At 45.0% G+C, this 20,985-nt stretch overlaps 1 protein-coding gene across 1 annotated transcript in view; it reads left to right on the top strand.

Moving 5' to 3' along the window:
• The window catches only part of LOC137377433 (UAP56-interacting factor-like), a 63,347-nt gene that overhangs the window by 31,533 nt on the left and 10,829 nt on the right, over positions 1-20,985 (top strand). The window contains exons 7-8 of the mRNA XM_068047011.1: positions 12,061-12,135; positions 13,764-13,881. Coding sequence (XP_067903112.1) covers positions 12,061-12,135; positions 13,764-13,881 — 193 coding nt within the window. The remainder of the gene's footprint in view (positions 1-12,060; positions 12,136-13,763; positions 13,882-20,985) is intronic.

Here is a 20,985-nt window from a genome sequence, read left to right as displayed (position 1 = left end):
AGCCTATTCAAAAAGAAAAAGGAAGCGTTTGTAAGGGCTGGAAGGCTAGGAACAGATGAAGCACTTGAGGAATATAAAAACAGTAGGAAGGAACTTAAGCAAGGACTTAGGAGGGCTAAAAGGGGTCATGAAAAGTCATTGGCAAACAGGATTAAGGAAAATCCCAAGGCTTTTTATACATATATAAAAAGCAAGAGGGTAACCAGGGAAAGGGTTAGAATTAGAATTAGAACATTACAGCGCAGTACAGGCCCTTCGGCCCTCGATGTTGCGCCGACCTGTGAAACCATCTGACCTACACTATTCCATTTTCATCCATATGTCTATCCAATGACCACTTAAATGCCCTTAAAGTTGGCGAGTCTACTACTGTTGCAGGCAGGGCGTTCCACACCCCTACTACTCTCTGAGTAAAGAAACTACCTCTGACATCTGTCCTATATCTATCACCCCTCAACTTAAAGCTATGTCCCCTTGTGTTTGCCATCACCATCCGAGGAAAAAGACTCTCACTATCCACCCTATCCAACCCTCTGATTATCTTATATGTCTCTATTAAGTCACCTCTCCTCCTCCTTCTCTCCAACGAAAACAACCTCAAGTCCCTCAGCCTTTCCTCATAAGACCTTCCCTCCATACCAGGCAACATCCTAGTAAATCTCCTCTGCACCCTTTCCATAGCTTCCACATCCTTCCTATAATGCGGTGACCAGAACTGCACGCAATACTCCAGGTGCGGTCTCACCAGAGTTTTGTACAGCTGCAGCATGACCTCGTGGCTCCGAAACTCGATCCCCCTACTAATAAAAGCTAACACACCATATGCCTTCTTAACAGCCCGATTAACCTGGGCAGCAACCTTCAGGGATTTATGCACCTGGACACCAAGATCTCTCTGCTCATCTACACTACCAAGAATCTTCCCATTAGCCCAGTACTCTGCATTCCTGTTACTCCTTCCAAAGTGAATCATCTCGCACTTTTCCGCATTAAACTCCATTTGCCATCTCTCAGCCCAGCTCTGCAGCCTATCCATGTCCCTCTGTACCCTACAACATCCTTCGGCACTATCCACAACTCCACCGACCTTCGTGTCATCCGCAAATTTACTAACCCACCTTTCTACACCCTCTTCCAGGTCATTTATAAAAATGACAAACAGCAGTGGCCCCAAAACAGATCCTTGCGGTACACCACTAGTAACTAAACTCCAGGATGAACATTTGCCATCAACCACCACCCTCTGTCTTCTTTCAGCTAGCCAATTTCTGATCCAAAGCTCTAAATCACCTTCAACCCCATACTTCCGTATTTTCTGCAATAACCTACCATGGGGAACAAAGAACAAAGAACAAAGATAATTACAGCACAGGAACAGGCCCTTCGGCCCTCCAAGCCTGCGCCGATCCAGATCCTCTCTCTAAACATGTCGCCTATTTTCTAAGGTTCTGTATCTCTTTTCTTCCTGCCCATTCATGTATCTGTCTAGATACATCTTAAAAGACTCCATCGTGCCCGCATCTACCACCTCCGCTGGCAATGCATTCCAGGTGCCCACCACCCTCTGCGTAAAGAACTTTCCACGCATATCCCCCCTAAACCTTTCCCCTTTCACTTTGAACTCGTGTCCTCTAGTAATTGAAACCCCCACTCTGGGAAAAAGCCTCTTGCTATCCACCCTGTCTATACCTCTCATGATTTTGTACACCTCAATCAGGTCCCCCCTCAACCTCCGTCTTTCTAATGAAAATAATCCTAATCTACTCAACCTCTCTTCATAGCTAGCGCCCTCCATACCAGGCAACATCCTGGTGAACCTCCTCTGCACCCTCTCCAAAGCATCCACATCCTTTTGATAATGTGGCGACCAGAACTGTACGCAGTATTCCAAATGTGGCCGAACCAAAGTCCTATACAACTGTAACATGACCTGCCAACTCTTGTACTCAATGCCCCGTCCGATGAAGGAAAGCATGCCGTATGCCTTCTTGACCACTCTATTTACCTGCGTTGCCACCTTCAGGGAACAGTGGACCTGAACACCCAAATCTCTCTGGACATCAATTTTCCCCAGGACTTTTCCATTTACTGTATAGTTCACTCTTGAATTGGATCTTCCAAAATGCATCACCTCGCATTTGCCCTGATTGAACTCCATCTGCCATTTCTCTGCCCAACTCTCTAATCTATCTATATTCTGCTGTATTCTCTGACAGTCCCCTTCACTATCTGCTACTCCACCAATCTTAGTGTCGTCTGCAAACTTGCTAATCAGTCCACCTATACTTTCCTCCAAATCATTAATGTATATCACAAACAACAGTGGTCCCAGCACGGATCCCTGTGGAACACCACTGGTCACACGTCTCCATTTTGAGAAACTCCCTTCTACTGCTACTCTCTGTCTCCTGTTGCCCAGCCAGTTCTTTATCCATCTAGCTAGTACACCTTGGACCCCAAGCGCCTTCACTTTCTCCATCAGCCTGCCATGGGGAACCTTATCAAACGCCTTACTGAAGTCCATGTATATGACATCGACAGCCCTTCCCTCATCAATCAACTTTGTCACTTCCTCAAAGAATTCTATTAAGTTGGTAAGACATGACCTTCCCTGCACAAAACCATGTTGCCTATCACTGATGAGCCCATTTTCTTCCAAATGGGAATAGATCCTATCCCTCAGTATCTTCTCCAGCAGCTTCCCTACCACTGACGTCAGGCTCACCGGTCTATAATTACCTGGATTATCCCTGCTACCCTTCTTAAACAAGGGGACAACATTAGCAATTCTCCAGTCCTCCGGGACCTCACCCGTGTTTAAGGATGCTGCAAAGATATCTGTTAAGGCCCCAGCTATTTCCTCTCTCGCTTCCCTCAGTAACCTGGGATAGATCCCATCCGGACCTGGGGACTTGTCCACCTTAATGCCCTTTAGAATACCAAACACTTCCTCCCTCCTTATGCCGACTTGACCTAGAGTAATCAAACATCTGTTCCTAACCTCAACATCCGTCATGTCCCTCTCCTCGGTGAATACCGATGCAAAGTACTCGTTTAGAATCTCACCCATTTTCTCTGAGTCCTTTAGTGGGCCAATCCTTTCTCTAGTTACCCTCTTTCTCCTTATATATGAATAAAAGGCTTTGGGATTTTCCTTAACCCTGTTTGCTAAAGATATTTCATGACCCCTTTTAGCCCTCTTAATTCCTCGTTTCAGATTGGTCCTACATTCCCGATATTCTTTCAAAGCTTCGTCTTTCATCAGCCGCCTAGACCTTATGTATGCTTCCTTTTTCCTCTTAGCTAGTCTCACAATTTCACCTGTCATCCATGGTTCCCTAATCTTGCCATTTCTATCCTTCATTTTCACAGTCTCCCCTGAACGCTAATCAACCTCTCTTTAAAAGCCTCCCACATATCACATGTGGATTTACCTTCAAACAGCTGCTCCCAATCTACATTTCCCAGCTCCTGCCGAATTTTGGCATAGTTGGCCTTCCCCCAATTTAGCACTCTTCCTTTAGGACCACTCTCGTCTTTGTCCATGAGTATTTTAAAGCTTACGGAATTGTGATCACTATTCCCAAAGTAGTCCCCTACTGAAACTTCAACAACCTGGCCGGGCTCATTCCCCAACACCAGGTCCAGTATGGCCCCTTCCCGAGTTGGACTATTTACATACTGCTCTAGAAAACCTTCCTGGATGCTCCTTACAAATTCTGCTCCATCTGGACCTCTAACACTAAGCGAATCCCAGTCAATGTTGGGAAAATTAAAATCTCCTATCACCACCACCCTGTTGCTCCTACATCTTTCCATAATCTGTTTACATATTTGTACCTCTATCTCACGCTTTCTGTTGGGAGGCCTGTAGTACAGCCCCAACATTGTTACCGCACCCTTCCTATTTCTGAGTTCTGTCCATATTGCCTCACTGCTCGAGTCCTCCATAGTGCCCTCCTTCAGCACAGCTGTGATATCCTCTTTGACCAGTAATGCAACTCCTCCACCCCTTTTACCTCCCTCTCTATCCCGCCTGAAGCATCGATATCCTGGGATATTTAGTTGCCAATCATGCCCTTCCCTCAACCAAGTCTCAGTAATAGCAATAACATCATACTCCCAGGTACTAATCCAAGCCCTAAGTTCATCTGCCTTACCGACTACACTTCTTGCATTAAAACAAATGCACCTCAGACCACCAGTCCCTTTATATTCATCATCTGCTCCCTGCCTGCTCTTCCCCTTAGTCACACTGACTTCATTATCTAGTTCCTTACAGGCTTTTGTTACTACCTCCTTACTGTCAACTGACCTCAATTGGTTCCCATCCCCCTGCCACATTAGTTTAAACCCTCCCCAACAGCGTTAGCAAAAGCACCTCCAAGGACATTGGTTCCAGTCCGGCCCAGGTGTAGACCGTCCAATTTGTAATAGTCCCACCTCCCCCAGAACCGGTCCCAATGTCCCAAAAATCTGAACCCCTCCTTCCTGCACCATCTCTCAAGCCACGCATTCATCCTGACTATTCTTTCATTTTTACTCTGACTATCACGTGGCACTGGTAGTAATCCTGAGATTACTACCTCTGAGGTCCTACTTTTTAACTTGGCTCCTAACTCCCTAAACTCTGCTTGTAGGACCTCATCCCGTTTTTTACCTATATCATTAGTGCCTATGTGCACAATGACAACTGGCTGTTCACCCTCCCCCTTTAGAATGTTCTGCAGCCGATCTGAGACATCCCTGACCCGTGCACCTGGGAGGCAACATACCATTCGGGAGCCTCGTTTTCGACCACAGAACCGCCTTTCTACTCCCCTTACAATCGAATCCCCTACGACTATAGCCCTTCCACTCTTTTTCCCGCCCTTCTGAACAGCAGAGCCAGCCACGGTGCCATGGACCTGGCTACTGCTGCCTTCCCCTGGTGAGCCATCTCCCTCAACAGTATCCAAAACGGTATACTTGTTTTGGAGGGAGATGACCGCAGGGGACTCCTGCGCTGCCTTCCTGCTCTTTCTCTGCCTTTTGGTCACCCATTCCCTTTCTCCCTCAGCAATCCTAATCTGCGGTGTGACCAATTCACTAAACGTGCTATCCACGACCTCCTCAGCATCGCGCATGCTCCAAAGTGAGTCCATCCGCAGCTCGAGAGCCGTCATGCGGTCTAACAAGAGCTGCAGCTGGACACACTTCCTGCACGTGAAGGAGTCAGGGTCATCAGCCATGTCCCTGAGCTCCCACATTGAGCAAGAGGAGCATGATACGGGTCTGAGATCTCCTGCCATTTTTAATCTTAAGTTTAAACTTAGTTAAATGAAAAAGGAACGAAAAGTTTTTACCAATCACAATAAAACCAGAGAAATCGAAAAAGCCTTACCTTATAAACACCCCACCGAGTCCTTTTTTTTTGGTTAGAGGAGGAGGGCGGGTGGGAGACACTACAAGTGTGGTGTCTCGGGTTCAGAAACCGCCCAAATATATAGTGTTTTACTTACCCAGCAGCCCCCTGGCCTCCGCCGAAAAACAAAAGGAAATTAAATTTACTTTCAAACTGACTTTCCCAGCTGCTCACTCGCTCACACTCTGCTCCCGAAAAAGCTGCTGCACTGATAGGAAAGTTATTTTAAACCGCCCAAATATATAGTGTTTTACTTACCCAGCAGCCCCCTGGCCTCCGCCGAAAAACAAAAGGAAATTAAATTTACTTTCAAACTGACTTTCCCAGCTGCTCACTCGCTCACACTCTGCTCCCGAAAAAGCTGCTGCACTGAACCTTATCAAACGCCTTACTGAAATCCATATACACCACATCCACTGCTTTACCCACATCCACCTGTTTGGTCACCTTCTCGAAAAACTCAATAAGGTTTGTGAGGCACGACCTACCCGTCACAAAACCGTGCTGACTATCGCTAATGAACTTATTCTTTTCAAGATGATTATAAATCCTGTCTCTTATAACATTTTCCAACATTTTACCCACAACCGGGGTAAGGCTCACAGGTCTATAATTACCAGGGCTGTCTCTACTCCCCTTCTTGAACAAGGGGACAACATTTGCTATCCTCCAGTCTTCCGGCACTATTCCTGTCGACAATGACGACATAAAGATCAAGGACAAAGGCTCTGCAATCTCCTCCCTGGCTTCCCAGAGAATCCTAGGATAAATCCCATCTGGCCCAGGGGACTTATCTATTTTCACACTTTCCAAAATTGCTAACACCTCCTCCTTGTGAACCTCAATCCCATCTAGCCTAGTAGCCTGAATCTCAGTATTCTCCTCGACAACATTTTCTTTCTCTACTGTAAATACTGACGCAGAATATTCATTTAACACTTCCCCTACCTCCTCTGATTCCACACACAACTTCCCACTACTATCCTTGATTGGCCCTAATCTAACTCTAGTCATTCTTTTATTCCTGATATACCTATAGAAAGCCTTCGGGTTTTCCCTGATCCTATCCGCCAATGACTTCTCGTGTCCTCTCCTTGCTCTTCTTAGCTCTCCCTTTAGATCCTTCCTGGCTAGCTTGTAACTCTCAAGCGCCCTAACTGAGCCTTCACGTCTCATCCTAACATAAGCCTTCTTCTTCCCCTTGACAAGCGCTTCAACTTCTTTAGTAAACCACGGCTCCCTCGCTCGACAACTTCCTCCCTGCCTGACAGGTACATACTTATCAAGGACACGCAGCAGCTGCTGCTTGAATAAGCTCCACATTTCGATTGTTCCCATCCCCTGCAGTTTCCTTCCCCATCCTACGCATCCTAAATCTTGCCTAATCGCATCATAATTTCCTTTCCCCCAGCTATAATTTTTGCCCTGCGGTATATACCTGTCCCTGCCCATCGCTAAGGTAAACCTAACCGAATTGTGGTCACTATCACCAAAGTGCTCACCTACATCTAAATCTAACACCTGGCCGGGTTCATTACCCAGTACCAAATCCAATGTGGCATCGCCCCTGGTTGGCCTGTCTACATACTGTGTCAGAAAACCCTCCTGCACACACTGGACAAAAACTGACCCATCTAAAGTACTCGAACTATAGTATTTCCAGTCGATATTTGGAAAGTTAAAGTCCCCCATAACAACTACCCTGTTACTCTCGCCCCTGTCGAGAATCATCTTCGCTATCCTTTCCTCTACATCTCTGGAACTATTTGGAGGTCTATAAAAGACTCCCAACAGGGTGACCTCACCTCTCCTGTTTCTAACCTCGGCCCATACTACCTCAGTAGACGAGTCCTCAAATGTCCTTTCTGTCGCTGTAATCTTTCTTTCTTTCTTCTTCTTTTGGGCCTCCTTATCTCGAGAGACAATGGATACGCGCCTGGAGGTGGTCAGTGGTTTGTGAAGCAGCGCCTGGAGTGGCTATAAAGGCCAATTCTGGAGTGACAGGCTCTTCCACAGGTGCTGCAGAGAAATTTGTTTGTCGGGGCTGTTGCACAGTTGGCTCTCCCCTTGCGCCTCTGTCTTTTTTCCTGCCAACTACTAAGTCTCTTCGACTCGCCACAATTTAGCCCTGTCTTTATGGCTGCCCGCCAGCTCTGGCGAATGCTGGCAACTGACTCCCACGACTTGTGATCAATGTCACACGATTTCATGTCGCGTTTGCAGACGTCTTTAAAGCGGAGACATGGACGGCCGGTGGGTCTGATACCAGTGGCGAGCTCGCTGTACAATGTGTCTTTGGGGATCCTGCCATCTTCCATGCGGCTCACATGGTCAAGCCATATAATACTGTAATACTCTCCTTGATTAACAATGCCACACCCCCCCCCCCTCTTTTACCATCTTCTCTGTTCTTACTGAAACATCTAAATCCCGGAACCTGCAACATCCATTCCTGCCCCTGCTCTACCCATGTCTCCGAAATGGCCACTACATCGAGATCCCAGGTACCAACCCATGCTGCAAGCTCACCCACCTTATTCCGGATGCTCCTGGCGTTGAAGTAGACACACTTTAAACCAGGTTCTTGCTTGCCAGTGTCCTCTTGCGTCCTTGTAACCTTATCCCTGACCTCACTACTCTCAACATCCTGTACACTGGCACTACAATTTAGGTTCCCATTCCCCTGCTGAATTAGTTTAAACCCCCCCGCTTTGGTTGGCCCACTCAAGGACAGAGAAGGGAATCTGTGTGTGGAGCCAGAGGAAATTAGCGAGGTGCTAAATGAGTACTTTGCATCAGTATTCACCAAAGAGAAGCACTTGGTGGATGATGAGCCGAGGGAAGGGAGCATAGATAGTCTCAGTCATCTCATTATCAAAAAGGAGGAGGTGTTGGGTGTCTTGCAAAGCATTAAGGTAGAAAAGTCCCCAGAGCCTGATGGGATCTACGCTAGAATACTGAGGGAGGCAAGGGAAGAAATTGCTGGGGCCTTGACAGAAATCTTTGCATCCTCATTGGCTACAGGTGAGGTCCCAGAGGACTGGAGAATAGCCAATGTTGTGCCTTTGTTTAGGAAGGGTGGCAAGGATAATCCAGGAAATTATAGGCCGGTGAGCCTTATGTCAGTGGTAGGGAAATTATTAGAGAGCATTATTCGGGACAGGATTTACTCCCATTTGGAAACAAACGAACTTATTAGCGAGAGACAGCATTGTTTTGTGAAGGGGAGGTTGTGTCTTACTAATTTGATTGGGTTTTTTGAGGAAGTGACAAAGATGATTGATGAAAGAAGGGCAGTGGATGTTATCTATATGGACTTTAGTAAAGCCTTTGACAAGGTCCCGCATGGCAGACTGGTACAAAAGGTGAAGTGGAAGGGTGCTTTTCTGAATGGAGGGATGTGACTAGCGGTGTTCCGTAGGGATCAGTGCTGAGACCTTTGCTGTTTGTAGTATATATAAATGATTTGGAGGAAAATGTAGCTGGTCTGATTAGTAAGTTTGCGGACGACACAAAGGTTGGTGGAGTTGCGGATAATGATGAGGATTGTCAGAGGATACAGCAGGATATAGATCGGTTGGAGACTTGGGCGGAGAAATGGCCGATGAAGTTTAATCCGGACAAATGTGAGGTAATGCATTTTGGAAGGTCTAATGCAGGTGGGAGGTATACAGTAAATGGCAGAACCCTTAGGAGTATTGACAGGCAGAGAGATCTGGGCGTACAGGTCCACAGGTCACTGAAAGTGGCAACGCAGGTGGATAAGGTAGTCAAGAAGGCATACGGCATGCTTGCCTTCATCGGTCGGGGCATAGAGTATAAAAATTGGCAAGTCATGTTGCAGCTTTACAGAACCTTAGTTAGGCCACACTTAGAATATTGCGTGCAATTCTGGTCGCCACACTACCAGAAGGACGTGGAGGCTTTGGAGAGGGTACAGAGGAGGTTTACCAGGTTGTTGCCTGGTCTGGAGGGCATTAGCTATGAGGAGAGGTTGGAAAAACTCGGATTGTTTTCACTGGAACGACGGAGGTGGAGGGGCAACATGATAGAGGTTTACAAAGTTATGAGCGGCATGGACAGAGTGGATAGTCAGAAGCTTTTTCCCAGGGTGGAAGAGTCAGTTACTAGGGGACATAGGTTTAAGGTGCAAGGGGCAAAGTTTAAAGGGATGTGCGAGGCAAGATTTTTTTACACAGAGGGTGGTGAGTGCCTGGAACTTGCTGCCAGGGGAGGTGGTGGAAGCAGATACGATAGCAACGTTTAAGAGACATCTTGACAAATATATGAATAGGAAGGGAATAGAGGGATATGGGCCCCGGAAGTGCAGAAGGTGTTAGTTTAGGCAGGCATCAAGATCGGCGCAGGCTTGGATGGCCGAATGGCCTGTTCCTGTGCTGTACTGTTCTTTGTTCTTGTTCTTTGAATGTACTTCAAGGATTCAGTGTTGTTGGTAAGTTGGTAAAGCTTTGCTGTTGTGGTTTATAATGTCATCTGAATCTTTCGCCATGCTGCAGCTTGTTTTTTATTCTTAAATTTCTTTCTTTTTCTTTACTGTTTTGTCAAAATAATGGTGCATTAGGCTGCAATTAATGTCAGCTACCTGTCTCAGACTGCTACCTGTGGAATGTGATGTGCAGTCAGTAGACTGCAGTTAACCAGCCAACTGTACATCACTGGCGTTAGTCTCAAACTAGCTCTTTGTTTAGAGTACTATCCCTTTTTTTATATATGTTAGGAAAGAGTGGGTGGGAGCAATTACTTTCTACTGGCTTTTAAAACATTCCATACAAAGTTTTAGTAGTTCCCAACAACTATTTTCCACTGCTAATAGTAATAAATAGAGTTTAGTCCTGCACCACCACTAGAAGCAAATTTAACCAAATGTGTATCAGGTTCCTGGAGAATGATTGGGCTAGTGCGCTTGGGAATCAGGTGGGATTGTGATTCTACTTTCATGTCAATACGCACTGAGAGAATAGTGCAATATAACTTCAAATCTTTTAAAAAGGTTATTGAATTTCTTTTAAATCTTTGTAAGAACTGTGGTAGAGCTTATTGTCATTGGAAATAGTTTTGGCATCACAACAGCCATTTTCCTCATTTGTCCAAAGATGTACAACCAGCACTACAAATAGGAGGACATCTCCAGAAGTAGCACACTTTTATTTAAATCATGTCAAAGAGTGACATATGATTTCCTGCAACTCTAACAGAATCTTGAGGATGATGAAAAGAACAATACAAGGCATTTCTTTTTCTAAGACTGGGAGTATACTTACAGTGACTGCTGTATTTTGGCACATATTTTAGAAAAGCAAAATGGAGAGAAAATAAAAGTTTCCACTACCCCACCCTGATATCATAATCTGTTTATGTAAGTAGTAAGTCATTAAATAAAGAACTTGCATTTATTTGACACCTTTTATATCTTGACAGTGCTTCACAGATCGTTATTTTTGAAGTGTAGTCACTGTTGTAATGTACGTAAACACAGCTGCGAATTAGTACATGTTAAGGTCCTACAACAGCAGAGATAAATAACCGGATAATCTGTTTTAATAGTGTTGATTGAGGGATAAATGTTGGCCAGAATACCAGAAGACCTCCCCATCTCTTCATCAAATACTAACAGGGGATCTTTTACATTCACATAGTTACAGGAGTAGGCCATTCAGCCCCTCGAGTCTGTTCGGACTATCTGTTAGATCATGGCTGATCTGTACCTCAACTCCATTTACACATTTTCACAATATCCCATGATACAATAACCCACCAAAAATCTATCAATCTCAGTCTTGAAAATTTTAATTGATTCAGCATCTATAGTCTTATGGGGGAGGGGGTTCCAGATTTCCACTACGCTTTGTTTGAGAAAGTGTTTCTTCAGTTCACTTCTAAATGTCTAGCTCTAATTTTAAGATTATGCTTCTTGTTGATTCCCCCAGCAGAGGAAATAGTTTATCTTTGTCGGTGCTATTGAATCCCATTATAATTTAAGATCACCCCTCAACCTTCTAAACTCAAGGGAATACAAACCAAATTTATACAACCTGTCATCATAATTTAATCCTTTCATTCCTCATATCATTCTGATGAATCTACATTGCACCTTTCCAAGGCCATGTCTTTGCTGATGTGCAATTCCCAAAACTGAATGCGGTACTCCAGTTGGGGGTCTGACCAAGGCTCAATACAACTGTATCCTAAGCCCCACGAGATAAAGGCAAACATTCTATCAGGTTGATAGGGTTTTGATTTCACATCTCATCTGAAAGAGGGCACCTTGAATGGTGCAGCACTAAAGTGTCAACCTAGATAACGTGCTCACGTTTGTGGAATGGGGCTTGAGCTGATAACTTTCTGATGCAGATGCTGGAATGCTACCAGTGAACCAAGGCTAACACCACACATTTTGTGTATCCAGTAGAAAATGGGTTTACTGGGCAGGGGTCCAATAGACCCTTGGAAAATAGGATGGTTCCAAGATACTGGAAAACTCTCAGTAACTTTGTTTATGCCAGCTATGTGCATTGTGCAATCTAAATCTTGAGAGAATCTTATTGGTACTTTTCACTAATCATTTCAAATATACATTTATATGAAGTACACTTAATTCTAGATTGATCGCTGCATACCTGACTTTGCATTTCTAGGTGGCGACAGCAGTCAACATCTAGCTCCATCTTAACAGTATCTGTACCCAATCCACAGGCCAACCAGCAAGCACCGTAAGTACCAAGAATCCTTCCTTGTCAGAAAAGCTGAAACCTAAAAAATATTATTTATACCAGTAAATCCTCTGTGCCATTGTTCATGGTGAGTCATAGGATATGCTACATTATAACAGGAGGGTATTATCAGCCAAGTGTAATCGAGAACCTGTTACAGGATGCAGGTGTGGCAAGAGGCCTTACAGAAACTTTAAATATATTCTAGATATATATTTTGAGCTCCAACAACTCTGCAGCATCCTCCAGCAGAAAGTAAGCAGGCACTCACAATACAGCAGCAAAATACTGCGGATTTGGGCAATCTGAAATAAAATAGAAAATGCATCAGAACTTGTCAGAACACTGATGAAGGATCATTGACCTGAAATGTTAACTCTGTTTCTCTCTCCACAGATGCTACCAGACCTGCTGACTATTTCCAGCATTTTCTGTTTTTAATTCACAATACAGCACTTTACATATGATGCCAAAGCTGTACTAGGAACATTTTGATGAGTCCCTATATTTTTTCTTATCCCCTCTAAGACGGTATCTCTTTTTTACTCAGTTCTTTCCTCTGTCAAACCCAGTTGCACACTCTGTGCCCATGAATTTAAACCCCACAATGCCAGGCACAATATATTTGCACCTATACTGTTTACTGGCATACCTCTATAACTACCTTACTAAAGGTATCTGGACGAATGGGGATGGGCGTGGCTCTGTTAAATATCAGCAAGTCAATGGGATTTGGAGATATGAACACTGCCTCAGCTTCCTGCACTTATAATGCCCATTATTGCTTTTCGGGTTGAAATTGGCCTTGAGTTAGGATGGTTCTTTTTGGCTTTGGAACTGGTCGAGCAACCCAGAGTTTGTATGTTTAAATCACAAAATACAAGCTGTCAAGTTGAATACATTTGATCATTTGTGAACTAGCACCAGAAAATGGCAATGATTTTTTAAAAACCCAATTGCTACACTAATATCCTTCAGGAATCATACCTAATCCAAGGCCAATTGTTGTAAAGCAATAATGAACATTGTAGGGGTAGGAAGCTGAGTCAGTGTTCACATGTCCATATCTCACCTCCTTGCTGATATTTAACAGAGCCACCCTCATCCCCATTGATCCAGGTATCTTTAGTACCTGTACCTGCTTCTTCTATCTGGTCTGACTTACATGTGATTAAATATGTGGTTGATTCTTGATGCCCTCAGGGCAACTAGGCATGGGCAATAAGTAGTGCCTTTCCAGTGCTGTCAGTGCCCCGAGAACAAATAATTTCTTTTTCTGGTGTGAATTTATAATTGAGGACCAAATTTAGAAAGACAACTCTCCACCATATAATATCTTTAATAATATTTGTTGCATGCCACATGCAACTTTTTATACACTGATTAAACAGGTAATATTGACATATCACTTGTCAAGGAATAATAGTTAAAACTACTAAGCTTGTGAAAATTGACCCAAAGCAGGGGAAATAATGCTAATTAGATGTAGTAGGCTGCATTTTTTGAGTTCTCCAAATTATAAAGCAGTAATTTAATCTTCAGGATATGCAAACCAATGTACAGTATATAATAAATTAATTGAATGAAACAATGCAAAGATTTAACTGGAGTATATGCTACATCCACAGTCAAAGACGAAGAATCCAACACCCATCTTTAAATGGAAGAAAAAATATGACAAAGGCAGTGAGGAATCAACCAAAAGGAGTTTACCTTGGGTTCAACTTTAAGAGCATAGCCAATCAGGTACTAGATTGTAATTGAAGTTTTTTTATTCATTCATGGGATGTGAGTCTCGCTGGCAAAGCCAGCATTTATTGCCCGTCCCTAATTACCCTTGAGAAAGTGCTGAACCACCTTTCTAACTGCTGCAGTCCGTGTAGTGTAGCTATAATGTACACCCACAATGCTGTTAGGGAGGGAACTCCAGGATTTTGATCGAGCAACAGTAAAGGAACAGCGATATAGTTCCAAGCCAGGATAGTGTATGATTTGGAGGGGAAGTTGCAAGTGGTGGTGTTCCCATGGATCTGCTGCTCTTGTCCTTCTAGGTGTTGAAGTTGTGGGTTTAAAAGATGCTGTCGAAGGAGCCTTGGCAAGTTGCTGCAGTGCATCTTGTAGATGATACATACTACTATCACTGTGCGCCAGTGGTGGAGGGAGTGAATGCTTAAAGTGGTGGGTGGGGTGCCGTTCAAGCGGGCTGCTTTGACCTGGATGGCTTTTCAGCTTCTTGAGTGTTGTTGAAACTGCACTCATCCAGAGAGTATTCTATCACACTCCTGACTTGTGCCCTGTAGGTGGTGAACAGGCTTTGGGGAGTCAGGAGGTAAGTTACTCACTGCAGAATTCCTAGCCTCTGACCTGTTCTTGTAGCCACTGTATTTATAGGGCTGGTCCAGTTCAGTTTCTGGTCAATGGTAACCCCCAGTCTGTTGATGGTGAGGGATTCAGCAATGGTAACATCAAGGAGGGATGGTTAGATTCTCTCTTGTTGGAGATGGTCATTTCCTGGCACTTGTGTGGCATAAATGTTACTGCCACTTATAGCCCAAGCCTGAATGTTGTCCAGGTCTTGCTGCATATGGACATAGGCTGCTTTAGTATCTGAGGAGTTGTGAATGGTATCAAATGCTGTGCAATCATCAGCGAACATCTGACCTCATGTTGGGGGAAGGTCATTGATGAAGCAGCTGAAGATGGCTGGACCTAGGACACTACCTTGAGAAACTCCTGCAGTGATGTCCTGGGGCTGAGGTGATTGACCTCAAACAACCACAGTCATCTTCTTTGTGCTAGCTATGACTTCAGCCAGTGGAGAGTTTCCCCCCAATTCCCATTGAATTTGGTTTACCTTGGAATTCAGCTCTTTTGTCCATGTTTGGACCAAGGCTAATAAGGTCTGGAGCCAGGTGACCCTGGCAGAACTCAAGCTGAGCATCGATGAGCAGGTTATTGCTGAGTAAGTGCCGCTTTATAGCACTGTCAATGACACCTTCCATTACATTGCTGATGATTAAGAGTAGACTGATGGGGCGGTAAATGACCAGATTGGATTTGTCATGTTTTTTATGGACAGGACATACCTGGGTAATTTTCCATATTGTCGGGTAGATGACAATATTGTAGCTGCACTGAAACAACTTGGCTAAGGGCACGGTTAGTTCTGGAGCACAAGTCTTCAGTACTACAGCCGTGATGTTGTCAGGGCCTACAGCCTTTGCTATATCCAGTGCCTTCAGCCATTTCTTGATAACACGTGGAGTGAATCGAATAGGCTGAAGACTGGCATTTGTGATGCTGGGAACCTCAGGATCAGGCCGAGATGGATCAGCCATTCAATACTTCTGCCTTGTCTTTTTTGCTGATGTGCTGGGCTCCCCATCATTGAGGATGGGGATGTTTGTGGAGCCTCCTCCCTCAGTTAGTTGTTTAATTGTCCACCACCGTTCAAAACAGGGTGTGGCAGAACTGCAGAGCTTTGATCTGATCCACTGGTTGTTCGATCACTTAGCTGTGTTTACAGCAAGCCTCCAGGAGGACATATCTGCAATAAAAGCAAAATACTGCGGATGCTGGAAATCTGAAACAAAAACAAGAAATGCTGGAGTCACTCAGCAGGTCTGGCAGCATCTGTGGAAAGAGAAGCAGAGTTAACGTTTCGGGTCAGTGACCCTTCTTCGGAACTGACAAATATTAGAAAAGTCACAGATTATAAACAAGTGAGGTGGGGGTGGGGCAAGAGATAACAAAGGAGAAGGTGCAGATTGGACCAGGCCACATAGCTGACCAAAAGGTCACGGAGCAAAGGCAAACAATATGTTAATGGTGTGTTGAAAGACAAAGCATTAGTACAGACCTGCAAGTCTGGACGTGTGGCAGTAGGTGAGTGAACCAACAAGAAAGAAAACCTAAAATAAAAGCAAAATACTGCGGATGCTGGAAATCTGAAACAAAAACAAGAAATGCTGGAGTCACTCAGCAGGTCTGGCAGCATCTGTGGAAAGAGAAGCAGAGTTAACGTTTCGGGTCAGTGACCCTTCTTCGGAACTGACAAATATTAGAAAAGTCACAGATTATAAACAAGTGAGGTGGGGGTGGGGCAAGAGATAACAAAGGAGAAGGTGCAGATTGGACCAGGCCACATAGCTGACCAAAAGGTCACGGAGCAAAGGCAAACAATATGTTAATGGTGTGTTGAAAGACAAAGCATTAGTACAGACCTGCAAGTCTGGACGTGTGGCAGTAGGTGAGTGAACCAACAAGAAAGAAAACCTAAAATAAAAGCAAAATACTGCGGATGCTGGAAATCTGAAACAAAAACAAGAAATGCTGGAGTCACTCAGCAGGTCTGGCAGCATCTGTGGAAAGAGAAGCAGAGTTAATGTTTCGGGTCAGTGACCCTTCTTCGGAAAGAAAACCTACTTGACCTCGTCCTCACCAAACCACCCGTCATAAATGCAAATTGATAAGAGTCACCACCGTGCGCTCCTATTAATTTGCATATCAATTTTCCTTCTTGTTTGTTCTCTCACTCCCTGCTGCAGGCCCAGACTTCCAGATATATTCTTCAAGATTTGGCCAGCTCAGTCAGTAGTGGTGCTTTTGAGCCACTCTTGATGATACAAATTGAAGTCCCCCACCCAGAGTACACTCTGTGCCCTTGCTACCCTCAGTGCTTCTTCCAAGAGATGTTCAACCTGTAGGAGTAATGATTCAGCTAAAGAAGGGTGCTAAGTGGTAATCAGCAGGTTTCCTTGCCCATGTTTGACCTAATGCTACGAGACCTTATGAGTCAATGTTGATGACTCCCTGGGCCACACCCTCCCGACTGTATAGCACTGTGCCATCACCTCTTGTGGATCTGTCCTGCCAGTGGGAAAGGACATACTCAGGGATGGTGATGGAGGAGTCTGGGCCTGGTATGATTTGATGAGTACGACTGTGTAGCTGGTATTATGGTGGGTAGGAGATGTCATGTGAAGATGACCACCCTGATGAGGTCATTAGACATCTTGTGGCACTGCTGTAAAGTCCAAAAAGTCCTGGCCATCTGCTCCCACTTCCTTCTGAGGGTGGTCTTGAGGGTCTTCTGGCCCCCTCACAGGAACATGGTCCATCTGCACCATAAGCACCTATGTCAGGCTGTTGTTTTACTAATCTGTGGGACAGCTTGCAGGGTTGATAGTGTGTCTTTGTCATTTCCAGTGCTTAGGTCAGTGCCGGGTGGTCCATCCAGTTTTACTCTTGTTCCACTTTTCTGTAGCGGTTTGATACAACTGAATGGCTTACTGGGCCGTTTCAGAGGGTAGTTAAGAGTCAACCACATTACTGTGGTTCTGGAGTCACAGTGTAGGCCAGACCAAGTACGGACGGCAGATTAGTGATCAGGTTTTTATGGCAATCTGGTAGTTTCCCCATGATTGTCATTATTGATACTTATTTTTATTTATTTATTTGAATTTAAATTCCCCCAGCTGCTGTGGTAGAATTTGAACTCAAGTCTCTGGAGTATTAGTCCAGGCCTCTGGATTACTAGTTCAGTAACATTACCACTATGCTAGCATTCCCTTAGAATCATTAGACTACAGCATCAATGATCAGCATTCACTTGAAGTATCAATTTCATCAACACAAGGATAGTTGTCAACATAAATCTTTTTTATTTCTGGAACATTCAATACGAAGGGTAATCCAAGGTCATGCTCCCTGGCAAATGTTTATTTAGAGGCATCTGGAGATACAGTTTAAAAACACAGATGCAGGAAGATTATCTCCAGAAATGCACTATAATATCAAAGAGAATTTCTTCCTTCTAATTGTTAAAATTGAAGATTAGAAATATTTTAGGATACTTGTGCCCGACATGTAAATTGAGAATGATCACCTACAACAACGTGAAGGAGGAAAGTGTTGACAATGTTCACAAAGATTTAATTATACAGCCATATAATGCTTGGTAAATATTTTGCTTCTGGGTAAAGCATCCACATTAATTCATAGTGACATTGACTCACCAAGAATGCAACCATCTTGTGCTAGCAAAGACAGGCTGATTCAGGCTCTGCTGCTCACCATGTCAGTGGCAACTGAAAGTTCTAGGGCACAAAATTCATTCACCCTGAAATTTGGGCATAGGGACTGCAATTTGTTACCTCCCCTTGCCAGTTCAGAGGAAGGTGGGTAAGACACAAAATTCATTTACTTATCTCATCTAAATGATTAATTGTGGCACAAGTTCCTCTACCTCCAGTGCTGGTCTCTTCTTTTGAACGCTGCCAGCGATTTCTGCACACAGCAGGAGACGCCATCTATGTAGCAACACAACATGTGGTACAGGCAGCCTGCTTTTTCCTAAAGGCAGGCTGCCTCTTAAAGGGAAGATGGAAAAAAGATTACTGCAATGGAATTCTTACTATCTGAACATCAGAGCACACTGAGGGATCCAGACTGACTGATGTGGCGCTAGATGCGCTTATGGTGTAGGTGGACCATGTTCCTGTGAAGGGGCCAGAAGACCCTCGAGGACCACCCTCAGAAGGGAGTGGGAGCAGATGGCCAGGACTTTTTGGACTTGAGGTCCTGGCAGCAGTGCCACAAGATGTCTAATGACCTCATCAGGGTGGTCAACGTCAATGAATGCATCTTCACATGACAACTCCTACCCACCATAATACCAGCTGCTTATGCTGCCCAGTGCCCCGTCATTCGCCCAGCAGCACTCCTGGCAATTAGGACTCAAGCCTAACATCCAGAAACTCCACGTCACCCTCATACACCTACCAATGCTGCCAACCTCACACCCATTTCTCACTACCTCCTTATACCTCCAGCTATTCACCTATGGCAGGCACATCACCCAAACACATTGCGATACAACCACTGATACTATGCTCTCTTTCTTGCAGGACAAGGAGACACATAATAAAAGGGAGTAGAGCAGAGCCACCGGGCGACAAGGATACCAACATCTTCTGATCCTCCAGAGGAAATGGTTCTGTCAATCATGGTGCTGGCTGTGATGGGGTCTGCAGCATCTGATATCGCTGAGAACATTCAGGATGACTACATACTTCTGCCTTATGCTCCTTCTCAAATCCCAGCACACCCTCATCCTACTATCTGGCATGATGAGCAAGTTATTGATGGTGTGACCATGGACCTCTTGCTTCCCACCCCCTCCCCACTTCCCTCACAAAAACTTACCCCTTCTGAGGTTCTGCTTTCAGATACCCAAAAAGTGCCACCTACACAGCTACAGTAGCCCAAGGAGAAAGAGAGAGACCAACAGCACAGCAGTGATGAAGAGGCCCCATTACTTGTTCTGACACTCGTAGCCACCAGCTCAGATGCTGGCACTGCATGTGCACTGAAGGCTAGTATAGAGTTGCGAGTTGGTGAGTCACCAGGCATGAGTGGGCTGCAGCCTGGCCAAGTATAAAAGCTTGTTTGCCAGCTCACAGGAGTGCAAGGTGGCAGATGAGTGCTGCTACAAAGGATGAAATGAGGACCTCAATGGGGTGGCATACAGGAGAATGCAGAATGGACATGCACACCAATGTGCTGGGTGCATTGGCTGGCCTGCTGGACAGCCCTCTGTCATTGTCAAGGAGCATGGAAGAGCTCCAATGTGGCAAGAGGGCATGGCACAGGGCTTGCCCTCTCCACAGCCTCTGCTCCATTTCCCTGTTGTGCTGCAGATCCAGAGGCACTGCCACTGCTGCCCTCCTACCTGTTGCAGCCTTTGGGGTGTGGATAGGTCACCTACTCCTCTGCCATCCCCGTCAGGATGCAGCAATACTCTCTGACAAATAGACCAAAACACCTCCAAAAATACTCCCGAGTACTGTCAAACACTTCACAATCGAAACAGTTCCATATATGTTACTTACCTGCAATCAGGGTGCCTGGCCCTCTAAATAATGCTACTGCAGGGCCCATCTTGCTGCATCGTGCATCTTTTTTCAGGAGTGGATAACACAGGCATTGCCAGGACTTGCACTGTCCAAATTTGTATGCTGGTTGGGCTGTGCAACATCGGGATATTGCCAACTCAAAATGTTCAGGCGCGCACAAAGGTCGCAGCTGCGTGCGCCATTGCAATAAAGAATAGCATATGGTCGTGCATATAGCAGCACTTGACATTACCTGCCCCTGGGAAAACAAGGCAGGACTGGGTAGCAGCGCTACATGACTAAATTCCGTGGCCATTACATTCTTTTCAACTCTGCTTTCAAATAATATAAGATTAGTGGCATTTGAATGTCGTGACAGTATGTTGATATGTTTGTTATATGTTTGGAAAGCTAAATATGTATTGCTGTGAAAAAAGTTGAATTTGGTCCATTGTTTCTTGTATTTTTACAATTTTTCTCTTACTTTCAAATGGTGTTTCAAAACAAAATATTGGAAATGGTGGTTACGCATTCAATTAGAAGTCAACATGTTGGTTTGGAGATGAGGACCTAGAGTTTCCATTCTGGTGGAGCGGCTTTGTGCTTGTCTGTCTCTCTCTTCCCTGAACCCTTCAGATCTTCCACAGTCAAGCTCATTAGCATGTTGTTGGTGGGCTCTCCACAGTATGGACTGAATTTTAAAGACCCCTCCCCCCCTAACGTCATGGGGGTGGGGGGCTGGAATATTCCTCCGGGAGAGGGCCGCCACGCACCCTGATGCTGGGAGGGCCCGGCCCGATAATGCAGTGGCAGCGTGGCCTTGTGGCGGCCCGTCCCCCCCCAATGGCTGTGCGACTGGACCCCCCCATTTGCACATGTGCAAATAAATTAAAATTAATGCATTAATTACACTTATGTTCCCACCTTCCAACCCAGTGCGATCTTCCTACTGCTG

Source organism: Heterodontus francisci, chromosome 15 (assembly GCF_036365525.1).
Source record: "Heterodontus francisci isolate sHetFra1 chromosome 15, sHetFra1.hap1, whole genome shotgun sequence".
NCBI classification, from domain to species: domain Eukaryota; kingdom Metazoa; phylum Chordata; class Chondrichthyes; order Heterodontiformes; family Heterodontidae; genus Heterodontus; species Heterodontus francisci.
This window is presented reverse-complemented; position numbering and strand designations above follow the sequence as displayed.